At 37.8% G+C, this 18,421-nt stretch overlaps 1 protein-coding gene across 6 annotated transcripts in view; it reads right to left on the bottom strand.

Annotated features, from left to right (window-relative positions):
- The window catches only part of MECOM (MDS1 and EVI1 complex locus), a 564,248-nt gene that overhangs the window by 35,430 nt on the left and 510,397 nt on the right, over positions 1-18,421 (bottom strand). For 3 of the 6 annotated variants that reach the window (XM_043594949.1, XM_043594951.1, XM_043594953.1), the window contains 4 exons: positions 12,206-12,308; positions 8,628-8,844; positions 2,873-3,020; positions 1,406-1,562 (listed from right to left, as the gene is read on the bottom strand). In XM_043594949.1, the coding sequence (XP_043450884.1) occupies positions 1,406-1,562; positions 2,873-3,020; positions 8,628-8,844; positions 12,206-12,308 (625 nt within the window). The remainder of the gene's footprint in view (positions 1-1,405; positions 1,563-2,872; positions 3,021-8,627; positions 8,845-12,205; positions 12,309-18,421) is intronic. The other 3 variants (XM_043594950.1, XM_043594952.1, XM_043594954.1) reach the window with 1 other exon arrangement.

Raw genomic sequence — 18,421 nt, 5'->3', positions numbered from 1 at the left:
TACGAAGTACATTTTTAAGGGCGTCACAACCTAGAGTCCGAAACGCCTTTATGAGACAAGAAGTCTAAAATTTCTATTGTATACTTTATTTCCTGTGATTTCTAACAGAGCTCCCCCCAAGGGAGACTAGAGCACCCTTTTGTTTATCAGCTGGTCATCTTCATTCCACCCAGGGTACAGGAGAACCCTGTAGGAGCAAAACAAGACTCTAGTTTAAGCTGGAAAGGGGAAAAAAAAAGCTCTCCTGTTGCTTGGAAGCACAAAAGAGGACTGTGTCGAGCTAAAAATGAGGAGAGTTAGTCTCTGGCATCTGTGTGTTGGCACCAAAAATTATGTTTTTGCCCATCAGGTCCTGTAGTAGTGTCTCATATACCTACTACAAATTATTGAGTATTTGTCAGAAAAAAAAAATGTTTTCTAAGAGTTCCCACGTCAGAGGTTTTGCCAACTACTGAGTATGCCTCGATCATTTCCATGCTCATCTGCATACAAAATCAGTCTTAAAGTTTGCAGCGCAACTCAGTGAGTCAGTATTTATAAGCCCAGCTGAGCAATGGATCAAAAGAAGTCCAGAGTCATTGCTCAGATCGACTGAAAACAACTGATTTGCTTTATGAAATATTTCAGCACAATACAGGGAACAGGAGTGGGTGGACGGAAGAAGCAAATGAGCGCGGAGTTGTACTTTATGTGGAGTGTGTTACTAAAGTGCTCTGTACAGGGACCTTCTAGGTAGGTGGTCAGATTGGATGTCTTCTGAACACACACTGCCAGTAAATTTGCTTTAGTGTAGTGGCTTATAGAAGCAGCGTGTCCACCATCAAAGTGAAAATGTTCTGCTTTTCAAGTAACTGGTAGTTCTTACCAACCTGCAGCCGGTGATTGGTAACAATGTGTAGAGTAAGGGGAGTCTTATTCCCCCCTCCCTCTCCACACACACACACACACACACACACACACTCACTCACTCACAGTCACAGCCTACTTGACAAGTGGGGCTCTTCCAGCCTTTCTGATCCAGAATAGGTTTTTATCACTTCATCTTATTTATGGCATTTGCCTTTGCTGTTTTACAAAGCCATGACCATTTTCAGTGGAAGACAAATCTGGTTCTCTCTATTAAACCCTACAACCTGGAGAGGCTTCCCTTTCATTATTTAATGACTTCTCTTTTCTCTACTTGTTATTGATTTCATCTAATAGAAAACACCCCAGGAATTATAAACAAGATACCATGGATCTGGGTGTAAAAGATGTTCTTGTAATAGAAAAATAGCCCAACTGGATTGGACCATAAATAGCTAATGCAGAGACCCTTCTATGGCCATGCGGCCATCTCCTGATCACAGTGCCTTTCGGATGAGAGACAGATGCAGGAAGGAGGGCTGGAGTGTTAAAAACTTACAGATAAAGGGCTTCACACTGCTGTGGATGTGCTTGTGTTGTTTGAGGCCCGACGAAGTGGCAAACGTTTTGCCACACTCCGGGCATGCGTGGGCCCGGGCACCAACATGCTGAGAGCGAATGTGCCGCTGGAGGTTGCTAGGGTCCGTGAAAACCTGCTAGGAAATGAGTACTGATTAATCAAGAAACTTAATTCAAGGACACAATAACGAAGACCAGGAATGACTCAAGAAGGAATTTTGTTTATTTATTTTGTTTTTGTTTATTTGTTTTCCCCAAAGACCAAAAGAAAGTCATATTCCCAAAGCATGAGCTCCTCTCGGAGAAGGACTGTAAATTATTCAGATCTATATCCTTAGCAGGAAATGTCCATCGGTATCAGTTGAACGAAATAATTAATGGCATGACAGACCACAGTCAAGATCTTCTTGATCCCATTTAGAGTGATTAGGGTTGAAAAATAAAATGCCAGCCAAGACATTATTTAAAATGGTATGTTACTTCCATCCTTTAAACCAAAACACACTATGTACGAAATTGGGGGGATTTTTACGAAAGTATCTCAAATCTATTCAAGGAGTTCTCCCAGGGATAATGCTAACACTGTTTCAAGCAAGGTACCATTAAGCTAAAACCATTCCTTTAAACATTATACTAAAGAGAAGAGAAGAGAAGAGAAGAGAAGAGAAGAGAAGAGAAGAGAAAAAGTCACCCACACTTCTGGGAGCAAAGCATCTCTAAAGATAATTTCAAATATCACAATTTCCACTGGCATGAAGAAAGATATTCAAATGCTATAAAAAGGTTTTGGAAATAGAAATCAACTTCAATAACATCAGCGCACCTTTTAGTTAATTGAGAGCCATGAACATTAAATGATGTGAACTACTGTTTCCATGTTTCAGAGTCATGGTCAAGGTAGAGTGCTTCACTGCACCCTTATGCTGCTCAGCAGTGGCCACTAAGGCAGGCCACTAAGGCACCGTGCTCTTAATTAGAACCAAGTCATGATTTATGGTGGGGACTTGGGTGGAAAAATCTGCAAATGTAGGAGTCTCCTATTCTTTCTGAATAGGCATTCAGAAACTTTATGTGACTTCCTCGCAAACTGCTATTAAAAGAAATCAGTAATGTGCATTGGATACAATTTTCATTCTCCATAAGGCTATAAAACAACCCCACACTGGCAAGCCAGTAGCGGAACCAGGAATTTACCAAGGATGTCTGACACCTAGTTCTGGAACTCACCATTAAGCCTCACTTCCTCCCTTACAAAAATAAAAGGGTACCCACTAAGTGTTTTTATACACTGTACTAATGCCTTTTAGCATACAACACTCAGTCTACTTTTCTCAAGATATTTATAGTTTCCCCTCTCAAGGGTTGTTTTTATATATCATAGCAAGTGATGGATTAAGAGAGAGCAGGATGACAGAGAGAGGCCAAGTAGTCTACAAATTCACTGTACCTTGGCACAGTTTTCACATTCATAGTGCTTTCCACTGTCATGTGACATCTGGTGGCGAATTAAATTGGACTTCCAGTTAAATGCCTTGGGACACTGATCGCACTTGTATTCCCTCTCTTCAGTATGTGACAACATGTGTTTCTCCAGGCTGTTAAGAGAACAATTGGTTGAATAAGACACGGTGACAAAGAATACATTCATAAACAGAATGTCATTTTATTGCTAATCCAACTGGCAATTAAAGAAATGAGAAGGAAAAGGAGTTGAGGTGAGAGAAGAGAAGAAACAAAGAGAAGAAACAGGCTCACAACAGACGAAAGAATATTTATTCTTCCTAGACTGTGTCCTTCACTAACACAGAGAAGTACCCCTGTTGTTTGAAAATAAATCTGATATAGCTATCAGGGGTTAGTTGCCAAGTTAGAGGCACGATAAACGACTAGTTAATTGCCCAGTTCTGGATTCACCACACCATTCTAAGGGCAACACACATTGCTAATACCCACTTAATTCAAACACAAACACTGAAACTGAAGATCTTCAAAACATGCTTAAGAACATGCAGGCAGGTATCCTTTCTAATATATAACCTCTAGATTCAAAAAGGTACTTTTGTTTCTATCCATATCTCCAAGTGGAAAAGTGAGTTGTAACCTAACTATTCACCAGGCAACTTCCCAAAATAACCCTGAGACGGATGGATGAATGGATGGCCCTGCAGATGAGCGATGAATGGATATGTGTATACATAGATATAGAAGCATATGTATATAGCGCCTATGAATTAGGGAGGAAAGAAAATGTGTAATAATATAAGTGGATGCACTATTAAAGCCCTTCAGAAGAAAAACGGAGTTAGAAGTTTCTCACAAGGATAATTTTTCTGTTTTCAAGCTTAGAATATTTTTGCTTCTCAAATATTTCCATCTCTTTTCTAAAACTTGTATATGAAATCTGCATGGATTTAATGAAAAGCAAATATTTTAGATAATGGATTGCTGTGATAGTCAGATATTTGAACATATTTGTTAATTAAATATGCACAGATAACACACGGGGATACTACCCCTAAAGTAACCAGAGCTTCTTGGAGAAATAGCCTGTTTCAAACTTGAAGCCCAAGATACACGATAGGCCTTGAACATCTTGTTACGGCAAAAAGCAAGAAAGTTATAGAGCATGTCAAAAGAATTAAGGTACCAACGTGAAAAAACAACCCCTGACCAAAGATGAGGAAATTTAAGCATCAATAAAAATAATAATTTCATCTTTTAACAAAAACAATATTCAACATCGCACAAACAAAAGCTCACGGGTCACCCTTGGAAGATTCTGAGAAGCAAAATCATTACTCTGAAAACTAGTAAGTAAAGAGAAAACTCACCCACATGTCCTGCCCTTCCTATATGAACTGTACTTCAGGGTGAGCAAATAAACAATGAGGGGAAGTTTCTCTGCGTAGAATTAACAGAGATAATAAATAATGAAATAATGATAGAAGTAGAAAACATCCATTTTACAGCATGTAAGCAATTAATAAATGTAGGCAAGTCAGAAATAAATCTTGTGCCTCCTGAAGGAAATAAACCATAGCATCAGTGAGGTATTATTCTTAAAACAATGAACCTAAATCTGATCAAGGCTTGGGATGTAACTGTGAGTTTACAGGAAGTAGAGAAGATGGAGAAAGATGTTAACACCAAGGGGACATGATCAGTAGAATCCAGACTAGAGGAAATGCTACAGGAAAAAACACTTAGTTTCTTCTATAAATAAATTTCAATGAGGGAAGGAGGGGGGAAGGGAGGGAGAGAAAGAAAGACTGACTTTGACTGAAGGAACTTATAAATTAAAAGAGACATAAGAGGGGCACCTGGGTGGCTCAGTCGGTTAAGCGTCCGACTTCAGTTCAGGTCATGATCTCATGGTGTGCGAGTTTGAGCCCTGTGTCGGCTTCTGTGCTGACAACTCAGAGCCTGGAGCCTGCTTCAGATTCTGTGTCTCCCTCCCTCTCTCTCTGCTCCTCCCCCGCTCACACTCTCTCTTTGTCTCTCTCAAAAATAATAAACACTAAAAAAATTTTCAATAAAAAAATTTTAAAGAGACATGCCAACAAATTGCAATGGCAGATCTTATTACGATCGTAGTTCAAATATAAAACTAAAAATAATGAGATAACTGGGGGAAATTGAATACTGACTTTATATTTGGTAATATTAAGGAATCATTATTTTTAAAGTGTGGTGTAGAAATTTGTGTTCTAAAGAGTCCTTTTTTCGACAGATACATACTGAGCTATTTATGAATAAAATGACATAATGTCCAGGATTTGTTTCAGTAATCTGAACAAGTATAGCTGAGACAAGACTGGCCTTGTATGATAATTACTGAAACTGAGCATATGGGGGTTTATTACACCATCCCTCTCTAGTTTTGCATACTTTGAAACTTTCCACAGTACAAAGATATTAAGAAGAACAACAACAACAACTACCAATCCTGCAAGCACTCTTTCTTTGCCATGTTCTATTTTTCTGTGAGATAAATACTCTAAAGTTGAGTACCAGTAAGACCCTGTGCACCTAGAATATTTCCAGTAGTCACGTACGCTGTGTGAATGGCAGGGTGCGTGACAAAATGAAGTACCCTTTCTCCTATCTTGATAAATCAGAAATGTCTTTCCCATATTTTTTCTCCTCCACAGCTTCCCCTCTACAACTCCATTCATATTGGCATATGAACTTATTTTTCCTGCCCCGTGAGTCAGTCGACTTTGTAATGCTATTCTGTTTGAGCACAAATGGTGATATCTCTGTGAACAAAAGGTACCAGGAGAGTACAGGTGTGTGGAGTCACAAGGACAGCCCTACCTTTATCTACAATATGCAATCCTCTGTTTGTTACACGAGTTGAAATGTTATTAATAGAGTTAAGAGAGAGATATCATCAACTGCGGTTAACATTGAACTGAGTCAGGGACATCTTCCGAAATCATGGCACAGATTCATATACTCACTGTCATCCTCAGCCACTCAGGAGGGCATGCCATTTGATGACATATATTCCAATATGCACGTCAAATCATAAACTCTGAAATCTAATGGGAGAGACAGGCCTGTACATTGAGTCTTATTCCTGTGCCCTTACTCCAAGGATATGATAAGGTTTCAAGAATATAGTACATGGCATACAGGGGGAAAACTAACTAGCAGTGTAAGAGGAATTCTTTCTTTTTCTTCTAATCTAGCATAAAATCCATATTGTTCTATCACTCAGTGTTAGAAAGAATCAAAAGACAACTGGTTCTTACAAAACCAAATGTGTATTTCTTTCACAGACACAGAAGCCATCCCGTCAGCTGTTAGGGAGGCTTCTCCACTTCTCATAGAACTTCATCCTATTTTATAGAGCTTTGCCTAGCCTTCTGGGTTCTTTGCAATTTTTGCATATTAACCTTTGGTCCTTGCCCTTTTGGGGGGCGAGAGGGTATTTTTTCTCAACATTTGACAGAAAAGATACAGAACAGAATAATTATCATGTCAAAAAATTTTTCTCATTTGTTTAAAGTATAAAGCAACAAAATAGGATTAAATAAAGTGGAAAATATTCGGGGAATGTAAGTTCTGCACATGAATAAATTATATAACCAAAAATACCACTTATATGGTCGACCTCAGGTTGCATAGTGACATGCTATATCCGTCTGGCTGAGCTACCAAAAAGAAAGTTCTGAGGGTTCATCCAATACCAGATAATTAGGTTTCCTTATTGTTTCCCACTGAATGTTTTTGACTGAAGGAACCAAACTGGCAGTTGGTTTTGGCATTAAGTAGAGTTGACTCAGCCTCAATCCCAGAGCCAGTAAGAAAAGAAACTCTCTCTACCTAGGTGTCACCATGCCTTCTAGTGGGCAGTAGGAATTACATTTTAGTGTCTAATCCACCATTTTTTGTCTTATAATGCTGCCCATTATTTTTGATAGCAAAATTGAAGGAAATAATACTGAATCTCTGGCATCAGAGATACTGCTTTACGGTAATAAATACTTTCCTTACCCACAGGTATTTATTCGTTTCATTTTATTTTTTAATTTGAGCACAATTACATTTATGAGATATGCTCTGACTTTTTTATAATACAAATCTAAGTGTTACCAAACATTTATAACAGATTGATTCTCTACGTGGATTTATATTAAATGGCAAAGATGAGTTTAAAGGGTACCGGGAAAGCCCTCTTATTCCCTACGTTTTCCCTCTAAAAGCTAAATCTTTCCAGCCTAGAAATTTTCAAGCTTAGAAATTTATCCTTTTGACTCAGTCTCCTGAAGGAATGGGTCATCCTTGATGCTTTTTTAAGTTATTTATCCATTAAAATCAATGACTACTGTATGAAATCCTTTCCTGTAAGAAGCCTAGACAGAGAAGCGGATGCAGGGCCATCAATGGAGAGAGAAGGAGAGACACTGAAGAAAGAAAGGAAATAAAATGATAAACTGAAACAGGTGGACTGTCCAAGGTAAACCATGAGTAACTCACACTCTTAAGGCCAGCTGATACACTACCATAACCATTTAAATACAGGGTTATGTTCACTTGAAGTTCTGATTATAGATTCCAAGGATCATTTCTGGATTTAAAAGCAAAGAAATGAGGGGCGCCTGGGTGGCTCAGTCGGTTGAGCCTCCGACTTCGGCTCGGGTCATGATCTCGCGGTTCGTGAGTTCAAGCCCCGCGTCAGGCTCTGTGCTGACAGCTCAGAGCCTGGAGCCTGCTTCAGATTCTGTGTCTCCCTCCCTCTGCCCCTTCCCCACTCGTGCTCTGTCTCTGTCTGTCAAAAATGAACAAAAGTTAAAAAAATAAACTAAATAAAAGCAAAGAAACAAATACAATTGTTAAAATTGTTTGTGGGCCACGGCAAAATCCATTCGGTAGAAGCACACGGAAAACCTATTAGCTGGTTCTGTATCTCTGATCAGAAGAACTATTTTATAGCATAATAATCAATGTAGTTCTCAAAGGGGAGGTTCCAGGGTGGCTGTTTGCTTTAATAGAAGTTAAAAAAAAAAAAAGTTCTTGAATGAAGTTCAAAAGCCTATAAAAAGTTACCATATTGCTGATACATGATTTTCACTTTGTTAAAAGTAAGTATTAAAGAATAATTTCATTTAGATCATGTTTATTCTTTCCCTTTTGGGAAATAAAACATTTTCTTCATTGGGCATGATTTTCTTATTCTTTTATATATGTGCCGTTTAAATAGTTGAAATTAAATCCATGGGTTACACTGATCTACCAAAAGGTCATCGATCTTTCATTAAGTGTATACCAGAATCAATCTTTTTTTTTTTTTTTTTTTTTTTTTTTGTCATCTAGGTGTTTTTGGAACCAGCTTTACTGTTTGGCACATGATTAAATTGGCATCAGTGTTGCTCCGGCATTCTTGATTCTTCCTCTAAGTCATAGTTTGTGCTGTCATGCTACGCTTTCTTTCAGTTGCCAATAATACTACTTAAATAAATATAAACATATTATTTTCCATCTAGCGTCAAAATAACTAATTCCAACTTGCTTGTAAACATTTTACAGATAAGAATTTCCAAGGAAAACTGATTTATGAACATGTCACTAACACACTTGTCAGGTTCATCACAGTTCCAGATTTTCCATCTGCATAAATTCTGAAAATTCAGCATAACCACACTTCACTGCAGAGTAAATAAACACGTCTTGTAGTGCAACATGCCATTTCTAACCTTTGCAAATCGGGGAACACTTGGTCACATTCCTTACACTCCTGGATCGCATGTATCTCTCGGAGATCGTTCTCACTTTCGAGTTTTTGTTGGAAGTCCTCTTCCACCATCGAAAATGCTGAGTGAGGGGTGCTGCACGGGAACTTTTGGTGATCTGCTAGCTCCGCCTTGGACTCGAAGAGCTGGTCACAGTCCTCACAGCGATACTGCCGTTCTTCTGTGAAAATAATTCAGGTGTTACCAGGACTGGGCGATCAGAAGTGTCACCACAAACCGGCCGTTTTTATGGAAGACATAATGGAAACTATTTAGTTGTTATTTCTACCACTTTAATTTTAATAGGAATTAAAACTAATACACGTACAGGACAGAGCCTAGCACGATAACGTGGTGTCTGCGGCTACAGTACAGCCTTCTTACCAGATAACACGTTACGGCTTAAACCCTTCCTGGGTTTAATATTCACAAGACACTAAAAGTAAGAATGACCACTTACTGTGCATGATATAGTCCCTCCACCCTGTTCACGGATGATTGATATTTCTCATAACCTGATCATGAGAAATTACATGTCATATTTTTATTCCATCTTCAGATGAAGCTATTAAAGCTCAGGGAAGTTCAGAAACCAGTCAGGGGTTATAGAGCCAAGTGGTTGTGCCAGGATTTGAACCCATCTCTGTCTCTCTCACACACGTCTCACTGTGCCATGTGACCCGGAGGGCACATGGGACACAGAGTCCCTATCTGAGTCATGCTTACACTGGTTAGCATCAGTAAACGTGGATGTTTCCTTACATTCGTCATTACCACCTAATGGACACAAGATGTTTTTAGTACCCTTCGAGACTAATTTATGCTACCCTAGGGTCAGGGCTAATTGGCAGGGCCTTGTTAAACAGCCAACATATCATGAATTTGCCCTTTGCATCAGTAAGATAAATAAATGGTAATAGTGGGGAGTAGAGATAACAAGGTTATAAGGTGCCAGGCAGTGATGGTATTGTTCCTATTCTTTCCATCTCAATAGCTTTTTGCCTGCTCATGAGGCTGTACGATGCACACATCACACAGACACAGTCACAGAAGTCTTAAAAACAGCTCAGAATGCTGAAAAGACACCCGGGCAGCATGATACATAATCCCTGTTTTATAGAGCTACAGCCAGGACCTATAGCCAGTTTTTCATTGACTGAATGTTTTGGGGGGAATATTTTAGTCACCAACAAATGCTAGGCATTTTGCTAGGGAATGACTATATAAGAAACTCAAGGGGATACACATGTGAACAAATAGAGTGTGATATATTTTATGACAGATGCATGCATGGGGCCTAAAGGAGCCCAGAGGAACATGTCTAATCCATCTAATCTGAAGGAGAGAGGTTCAGAAAAGGATTTGTAATGAGCAAGCATCAGCCAGGTGAAGTGGGATGAAGGAGGATGTTCCAGGCAGTGGGAACAGCGTGGACCAATGATAAAGGCCAGGAAGAACATGGCAGCTGGTGGAAAAGCAAAACTGTAGTAAAATAGGGCGAGTTGATAGGGTACATGTAGAGCAGCTAGGGGAAGTGAAGTCAGAGAAGGTAGCAGGTCCCTAGGGGCTTTGCGGGGGGGTCCATGCTGAGAAGGGAACTGAAAGCCGCTGACAATCAGAAAGCCTAGCTGTGATGTGAGAAGTGAAGGAGAGGTCAGAGGAGACACCACTGCTAAAATCCACATACAAGACAGGTTTCATATCAATTAAACCAGTAACAGCGGGGCCAGAACAGTAAAGAAAGCAGCATGTAGATTTAATAGAGTGTGTCAACTTTGGACCGTAGAGGGTTCAGGAAGGTAGGGGTATTCTAAAATAAATCACCTCAGCTCTAAAGACATGTCTCTCAATGACACTAACCAGGTAATGGAACCATGTAATATAATCTGTTATACTCTTCACAATATTTAAGATCTACATTTAGGATCTCACGAGCAGGCTGAACACAAACAGAATCTCCAAGCCACAGAATGGATGGGAAAGGCCTAGGGTTTACAGACAACAAGACCTCGGTTTGAAAGTTAACTACCACTTTCTAGTCATGTGATCTTGGCCAATTTACCTAGACCTAAGGTAAATTTATCTAAGTCCTTAGATAGCCTCAGTTTCTCTATCTGTATAATAAATATGATTCCTCTCTTATAGCTTTGATCAATGTGTAAGACTAAATGAGATAATAAATGGAGAGCATATAGTATCTGGTATAGTGTGTGTGTGTGTGTGTGTGTGTGTGTGTGTGTGACACAATGAAAATAAAAAGCAGCTGATGGGTTCAAGGGTGTTGTGAAGGCAGGTAATTTATGAATCGTAGCCCTAAAAGAAGAAGAATCACTTCCACTCAGGCTTTTGAGAATAGTAAGCTAATCACTCATATTTCTAAAAAGAATTGCTTGAAAACCTTTTTTTAGGTCTAACATTCACCAGTGAAAGTTGCCTTGCACTAGAGAAAGCTAGATTACGTTTCGTATCCTATGCCCTCATGCTTCGTCTGTCCCAGACACCATTGGGTAAGATTCCTTATTCAGGCTTAAGCTCTACCAGGTTGGTTGAGAACACTGGGTTTCTGAGAAGAAAACAATTTCCAAAAGGTTCCCCAAAATATAACTGGTATAATCTACAAAGAGGCAGAATGCAGCTCAGCCAAAGGAAAAAAATGTTCAAGTAAAGACTCAGCCAAGACTGGTAGCTTCCTTCGCAAAAGCTACAGAGAGCAGAGGCTGAGGTTTTCCCATCCGGAATGCCAAAGGGATGGGAGGTGGCTCCGTCCCCACCTGTCAGCTAAGCTGGGGTGAGTAACCCTTCCCAGTGGTCCTTCCAACTATAAAACATTCTAAAGACACCACTAGATTATGTTTAACCAAATCATGTTACATTAGGAGAAAGAAATAGGAAAGAGAACGGAAAAAGTACTAAATTCTCATCCCAATGGTAACACTTCAATACGGATAGAATTATCTCTTCATCTGTTCTATACATGCATAACTAATAATTATAATTCTTTTGATATCCCCTTCATTTGATTTAGAATAGGCCTCTGGCAAATAAAAACTCTGGCTGTAAAGTTTCCTCATGTGTATTTTTCTCCTAAACCCCTTCCCCCCAGCCCTCTCCCATCTTGTCATGCCAACTAGGATTTTACTCAAGGAGACATACTTTTTCCAGGAATAGAACATTAGATGGGAAGAAACACCCACCAGATTGATGAAAGCCCAAACTGAGCTTTCTGAAATGACTTTTGTATAGTGAAAGGATTCTCACCATAGTCTAAGGTATTGACAAAAAAGTTGCAACGGTGGGATATCTCAGTTGATATATTCAGAATTCGTTTGGCCTCCACTTGAGGGAAGACCTCTGCTTACTCAAGATTCACAGTAACATTAGCCAGATGTCAAGCCAAGAAAAGAGCCACTCAGAAGAGAAGGAGTTTTGTGAAAACTGACACTGAAGAGCCAGGAAAACTGAATGTGTGATGGCCCCACACAGATGCTCCGTCACGGCGACCAGATGAGGACGCGGAGGATGGGGGTGTGAACAGTACTAACCGTGGATATCCGGCGCCATAGTTTCATGGGGATAGTCTTCACTCTTCATGAACAGCAGGAGCTCCTCTCCTGGCGCAATGTCTGTGACTACTCTATAAAATATCTTCAAAACACCAGAAAGGGTTGGGTGGGAAGAGAGAAAGAAGTGAATATTAAGAAAGGGCAAGATATGCACTAATATCTGTACATTTTCTCATAGCATAAACAAATATTTCCTTTTATTTTTGTCAAAAGAAGTGTGACTTCCTGTTTTATGTCCTGAAAATTGGCCTTCTATTGACAAATGGAAAGCTGTGATTCTCATGCCAGTTCACAAATCTTTTCTATATCCTACCTCACCAATCAAATTGTCTTAAGACAAGGCTTACCGTGTTGCATACACCTCTGTGTAATGTTTAGCAAAGAACTTTCCCTTCTCTGAATTCCTCACTCTAGGGAACCACACACGTATTCACAGAGCTGAATGCGTCTGGCATTATCCAGCAGTAGCCTCGCTAAGGGTGGCAGGGCACAATTGCCTCCCTCAGCATGTCCTCAAAAGCAGCACCTTCTCAACAAGGTGTTTTTTTAGGGAATAGGTTAGAAGGACATGACATAAAGAACCGGTCTGTAGAGCACATAGTCAAAGGAGATTATTTTGTTTTTAAAAAACTTAATCCCTCTCTCACCAATCATCAGAACTCCCAGACCCAGGACTTGACCTCATGCCTCAGCTCCTGACTCCCACTCTCTGAAAGCAGGCAGTATGCCTTTAATTGATTCATTTAGCAGGGTAGTAGGGGGAGGTGTTTATTCCTCTGCTTTCTAGAAAAATTCTGAGGAGAGAAAGAATTGAATCAATCTGTTAATGACTGACTAAACAACTGTGGGGCAAGCGTGGACCTATAATTTCCTAGAGCTGCCTACTTTTACCCCCACCTTGACCAGCTCTGTGACCTTAGGCAAGTCATTGTCCAACTTACTTGTCCAGGCTTCAGGGTTTTTCCACTTATAAAAGCATTTAATTCACACAAAAGAATACAAATATCTAATTCATTACGTTACACACCTGAAACTAATATAATGTTATATGTCAATGATATCTCAATAAAAGAGCACTTAATCATGAAAATGTTTAAGGTGCTTATTCATCTTCTCACAAAAATGTTCATAGTTTTTAAATTTTATTCTAAGATTATTTGTTACATAACGACCAGATAGAGGTTGTCGAAGAAAGAATGACGTTATACAATTAACTGGTGAAAATGAGACCAGTAACAGTCACACGTGCACATACACACACACACACACACACACACACACACACACACACCAACAGAAGCAACAAAGACAGCAAGTAAACTAGGGATTCGATTCTGCTGTCTCAATCCAAGGGGGAGAAAACTCACATCACACAAATTATTAAGAGAACTTATGAGAACATATTTTTAGAAGACATTGTTGGTTTCTTACAGGATATTTGATATTTCAAACTGAGAAAAATTGAGTAGGTTAATATTTTAAAAGATCAACAGAAGTGTGCATAACTTTAATTGTATTTATCTTATTTGTTTATCTTCTGAAAAGCAGAGGACATCAAACGTAAGCATGTGCCTCTTTATTCCAGTAGGTGGCTCTAAAGTCCAATTGTTTATTTTTTTCTATAAAAACATCACAGCACAAAACTGTGCTAAATTTCAAAAATAACTCAATGAGGAATGTTTTCTGTTTAGTTTCTTTCCTGTCAAAATAAAATCATCCTTTTTCATTCAACAGTAATTTAACCAGGTGAAATTGGTTTACAGAAAATAATGCCAAACATAAAATGTTGCTAGAATATGTTAGAATATAACCTAGGATGCTTTCTATCCACCCAGAGATAGACTCCAGACTATCTTAAGAAAATTATTCCGTGTTATGTGCTATTTCTACAAAAATCAGAGAATTTGCAGTTTGTATCTTATTAACCCTAGCCTTCACATTTTCCTGTTTCTGGAAGTACACTGAAAGGAATAGTTCTGTTCAAAAAGTTATCAGATTGAAAAAAAAATGATTGTGCATTTGCTCTTTTCCCCTAAACTTTCCAATTAAATGCTTGTAAGTACCCTATTTCATTCTGGAGTTCTATTTCCCTTTAGAAAACAATGGACTTCTCTCAACAGCTTGAATCACCTCTTTTTTTGGCATCTCTCAAAGGTTTAACTTATTAGCTTCCTTTCCAACAACATGTTGACATTTGAATTGTGACATATTAGAACTTTTCGGTGGCTTCTCGGAAATAGTGAGGTTAAAGAGACAATACCCTGCAAGACCGTAAAACAGTGCAATTGTCTCTGTTGGGGAATGCTGCTTAGACACACATGCCAGATCATTTCAAGAAAGTATCATGATATCATCATTTCTTTGTAGTCCACTATTAATCATGTCTCTTTTAATTCCATTTTAGATTTACTCGATCCAATGTGAACAGCCCAAGAAACAAAAGAAAATGATAGGTACGTTGTAACTATATATTATAAAGACAATTCTCTTTGCAGCGACATAGATCACTACTGTAATTTCCCTTTAAGTGTACAGATCGTCATGTGAAGAATATTGAGTGCACAAAAAATAAAAGACACGGAAGAGTGTTGATGTTGGCTTTATTTACTGGAGGTAAAAGGTGACATTCCAGGCCATGAAAGGCAAGGCAAAGCAGAGTGGGTTTTAACTTCAGGGTGTTCTTTTCGATTTTAAGTGAATTTTTATGGTGCTCATGAAACTGAGGTTTGAAAAGAACTGGCAAGCGCCAGACGTAATGAGGGCAGATTCTGGGCACGCTTCCTCACACAGCAATAAGAATGTGCCTCAAAGTCCCATCTACCACACCCTTACAATTCTAGAGCTTTCTTTCAAGGTGTTGCTACCACTTGCGATCCTCTTTATATCTCATCTCTTCGGATCTTAGATTCGGCAAAATTCTGCTTTTCCACCTAGGATTACAATGGCCCCCAAATCTAACTTGAATACTCGAATCCAGAGCTGTCGACATCTAAAGTTAATTTATGTTCTAGCAATACTAATACACAGGCAGGCCTTTGAGAGGTGAGAGGAGTGGTTTAAACAAAAACATAATGACAATTTGTTGCCTCAAAAAAAGTTGCGTGGAGGAATGATGGAAAGGAATCTTGGAGGAATCAAGCCTTTCGAAAGTAAGATATCACATCTACACTTTTGTATTACAAAACAGGTCTTTCAGCAAATAAAAATAAAATAAATAACAGAAGTGATTTATGTAGTTTTTCCCACAGGTTTGTATCTTAAGTATTCTTGGCCATGCTCTTAAAAAATATAACCATAATGTCTTTAAACCCGGTATATTCTCAAAATCTCAGTTCTATTGCAGTCCTATGAATTATATGTCATCTGAGTTACGTACCAGAAGCAGAGATCCTACCGATATAACCTCTCTGGTTTTTGTGTTGGAGAAAAAGGGAAGGGAATCAATTACTCTGTTAAATTCCATAAAAGAAATGATCTCTTCTCCCATCAGGGGGTTTTATGGAAAAAGTTATCTGGATCCAAAATAAAAATGTCCTGGGGTCTGGGATTTTGTGATGAATTCAACTCAAGGATATAAAGGGGGACCCCAAAGTCTCAAACACTTAGAAAAAGTTCAAATTGATATAAAAGGGTTGTTGATTTATTATTTTGTTGTGTCTCTCTCGGAACGCTTTATTAGAGGGAAAAATCTCAATTCCTCACAATATAAGTTGAAAGATAAGAGGAACAGGGCCTTAGAGCATAAGAAAATAGGAATATATAAAAATTCCATTCTTTTAAAAGTCATGATAAATATTTTTAAAATGTGTTAACTCCTCCAGAATTTTCTCTTTGGTAGCTAATAACAAATTCCAGAAATAAAACACGTTATGACCATGATCTAACTGTCCATACATTTGACACATTTGAAAGTTAAGGTGGTTTTTTCATTTTATCATATAAAAAATTTTAATTTCCCAATATCTTCATGGGCTCTTTTTATTTTTCCAGAAAGCTATATTTCTACCTTGGTAAGTGTGGATAAAGATCTAGATCTCTGGATGCCTCGATTTATAAGAACAAATATTTATAGTCACTATCTTAATAGATCAATTTGTATTTTTTTTATTTTTTAAGTTTGTTAAAATAACACAGTAGTGAAATTTCTGAAAATGTTTTTTAATGCTAAATCTTTCGAGTATTTAAAAATAAAACTAGAATTGCCCCAAATTACTCACTTTTACTAGTGGTAAAATTCATGATCTAAGGCATAAATATAATACCACACATGTATATAGGAATTACTCTAAACATAATTATTATACTTAATGTATTTTAATCAAACCTTGAAACCAGTTCCAAATGCCAAAAGAATATCCATTCACTTAATGTTCACAAGGCAGAGCTAGGGACAAAAGGCAGTGATGACTGGATTTGATTTAACAAATTTTAGATTTCCAAAAATATATTTCCATACAGTGTTATATATAAGTATATATGTGCCCAAGCACATATATTTTATATGTGATGTATAAACGTGGCAAATTATACACCTTGGAGAAATTTTAAATTTGCATAAAATATGAGTAATCTCCTATTTTAGGTATTAATATAAATAAATATATAAATATATATATATAAATATATAACTATATAAATATATAACTTAATTCATGTTATATATCATGTAAGTGATATGTAATTATATGGTATATTTTATATAGCATATTGTATATAATCTATGTTATATAGAGTTATATATTATATGTAGTTGGAATTGGAATTAATCATATTTTATTAAACATTTATCTTGCTTTGTTATTTAAGTCCAAGAGCACAAGCACTAAAAAAAGTATGGATGCTTATAGGCATTCCATTAGGAAAGTTAATAGGCTATAAAAGACTTTAGACGAATTCTGTTTTATACTGTCAAGGCCTGTGTTCAACCTAATCCTCCATCAAATAGACAATGCTACTATTTGTATTTGTAAATGGTAATAATATGGGTCCTTGTTTATTATCCTATAAAATAGAAAAATCTAGAATCTGTCAGACCAGACTTACAGTCTAGTTTGCTATGCTTGGATCAATTTAAAGTATTGTGCTTGTACAATTGAGACAGAAGAGAAATTCAGTGCACAGGGGGGAAAACAAAAAAAAAAAAGAAAACACATCATTTACTTTTAAAAAGATGAACAAGGCCTCATTGTTATGAATCCCCGTTTATTTTTCCTGGTCAAGCACTGAAGTTTTATTTATGCTTAATAGACTGCATTTGGCATGTCTAAAAATGACACAAGTGTGAATTATGAATGACCTTCAACCTATTCAGGAAGTTGTAATAATTGAAATAATAGAGAAATATACTCCCTACAGAATCTGTACTGAGAGACAACTTTTTCAGACTATTGCTGTCCTTCTCACTTTGAAGTTGACAGTTGATTTCTTCCTCTTCCAGCTCCCAAAATTTACCCTGAATGCTTTATTTTCTAGAACTTCATGCAATTTACCAGTCAGAAGACTAGAAAAGGCTGAATGGAACTTTAACATTTGGAAGGTAGGTAGGAGGGGAGGAGGTGACAGTTTGCGTATCTGAACAAAGTCAACATTAGATATGAACACATCTGTCAGCCTTGGTGCTGCAGAGAGGTCACATCAGGTCCACAAAGACAAAGTGTGCATATGGGCTGGCTTTAGAAAACACAGTCTGGACCCCTGATCTACCCATAGTAATGTGGGAAACTGCAATGTTCAGGAGGACAGGAGTAAAGCCAAGTTTTTAGCCTCTATAAGAAGGACTCTTATCATACTTTCTCGGCCATATTGGTAAGAGATAACAAGAAGTGTCTTCAGGAGACAAAGAAATTGATGACAGAATGGAAAGATATTTGTCCAACAGAATAGATCCTTTATCATGGCCAAGTTCTACCAAAGCAAACCCAACCATAGTTTCCTTAATTTGTCCAAAGAGATAGTATACTATATTTGTCTTTAGGATGACAGTCTAAAGACTAAAAGATATTTTCAGAAATATAAGGTACTATCTCCCTATATCGAAAAATATGTATCCACTGGTTATTTTCAGGACAAAAATATTGTTGGAGGAGAAGCTTCCCCCCTACTTTTATCTCTTCGTTGATAACATGAAGAGAAATCCAGGTATAATTTATTGGAATGACACATAACAGAGAACTGACCGTTGGTTTTAGTTTGTGT

Source organism: Prionailurus bengalensis, chromosome C2 (genome assembly GCF_016509475.1).
Source record: "Prionailurus bengalensis isolate Pbe53 chromosome C2, Fcat_Pben_1.1_paternal_pri, whole genome shotgun sequence".
Lineage (NCBI taxonomy): Eukaryota > Metazoa > Chordata > Mammalia > Carnivora > Felidae > Prionailurus > Prionailurus bengalensis.
Note: the sequence above shows the minus strand (reverse complement) of the source record. Positions and strands in the feature narration are given on the sequence as shown.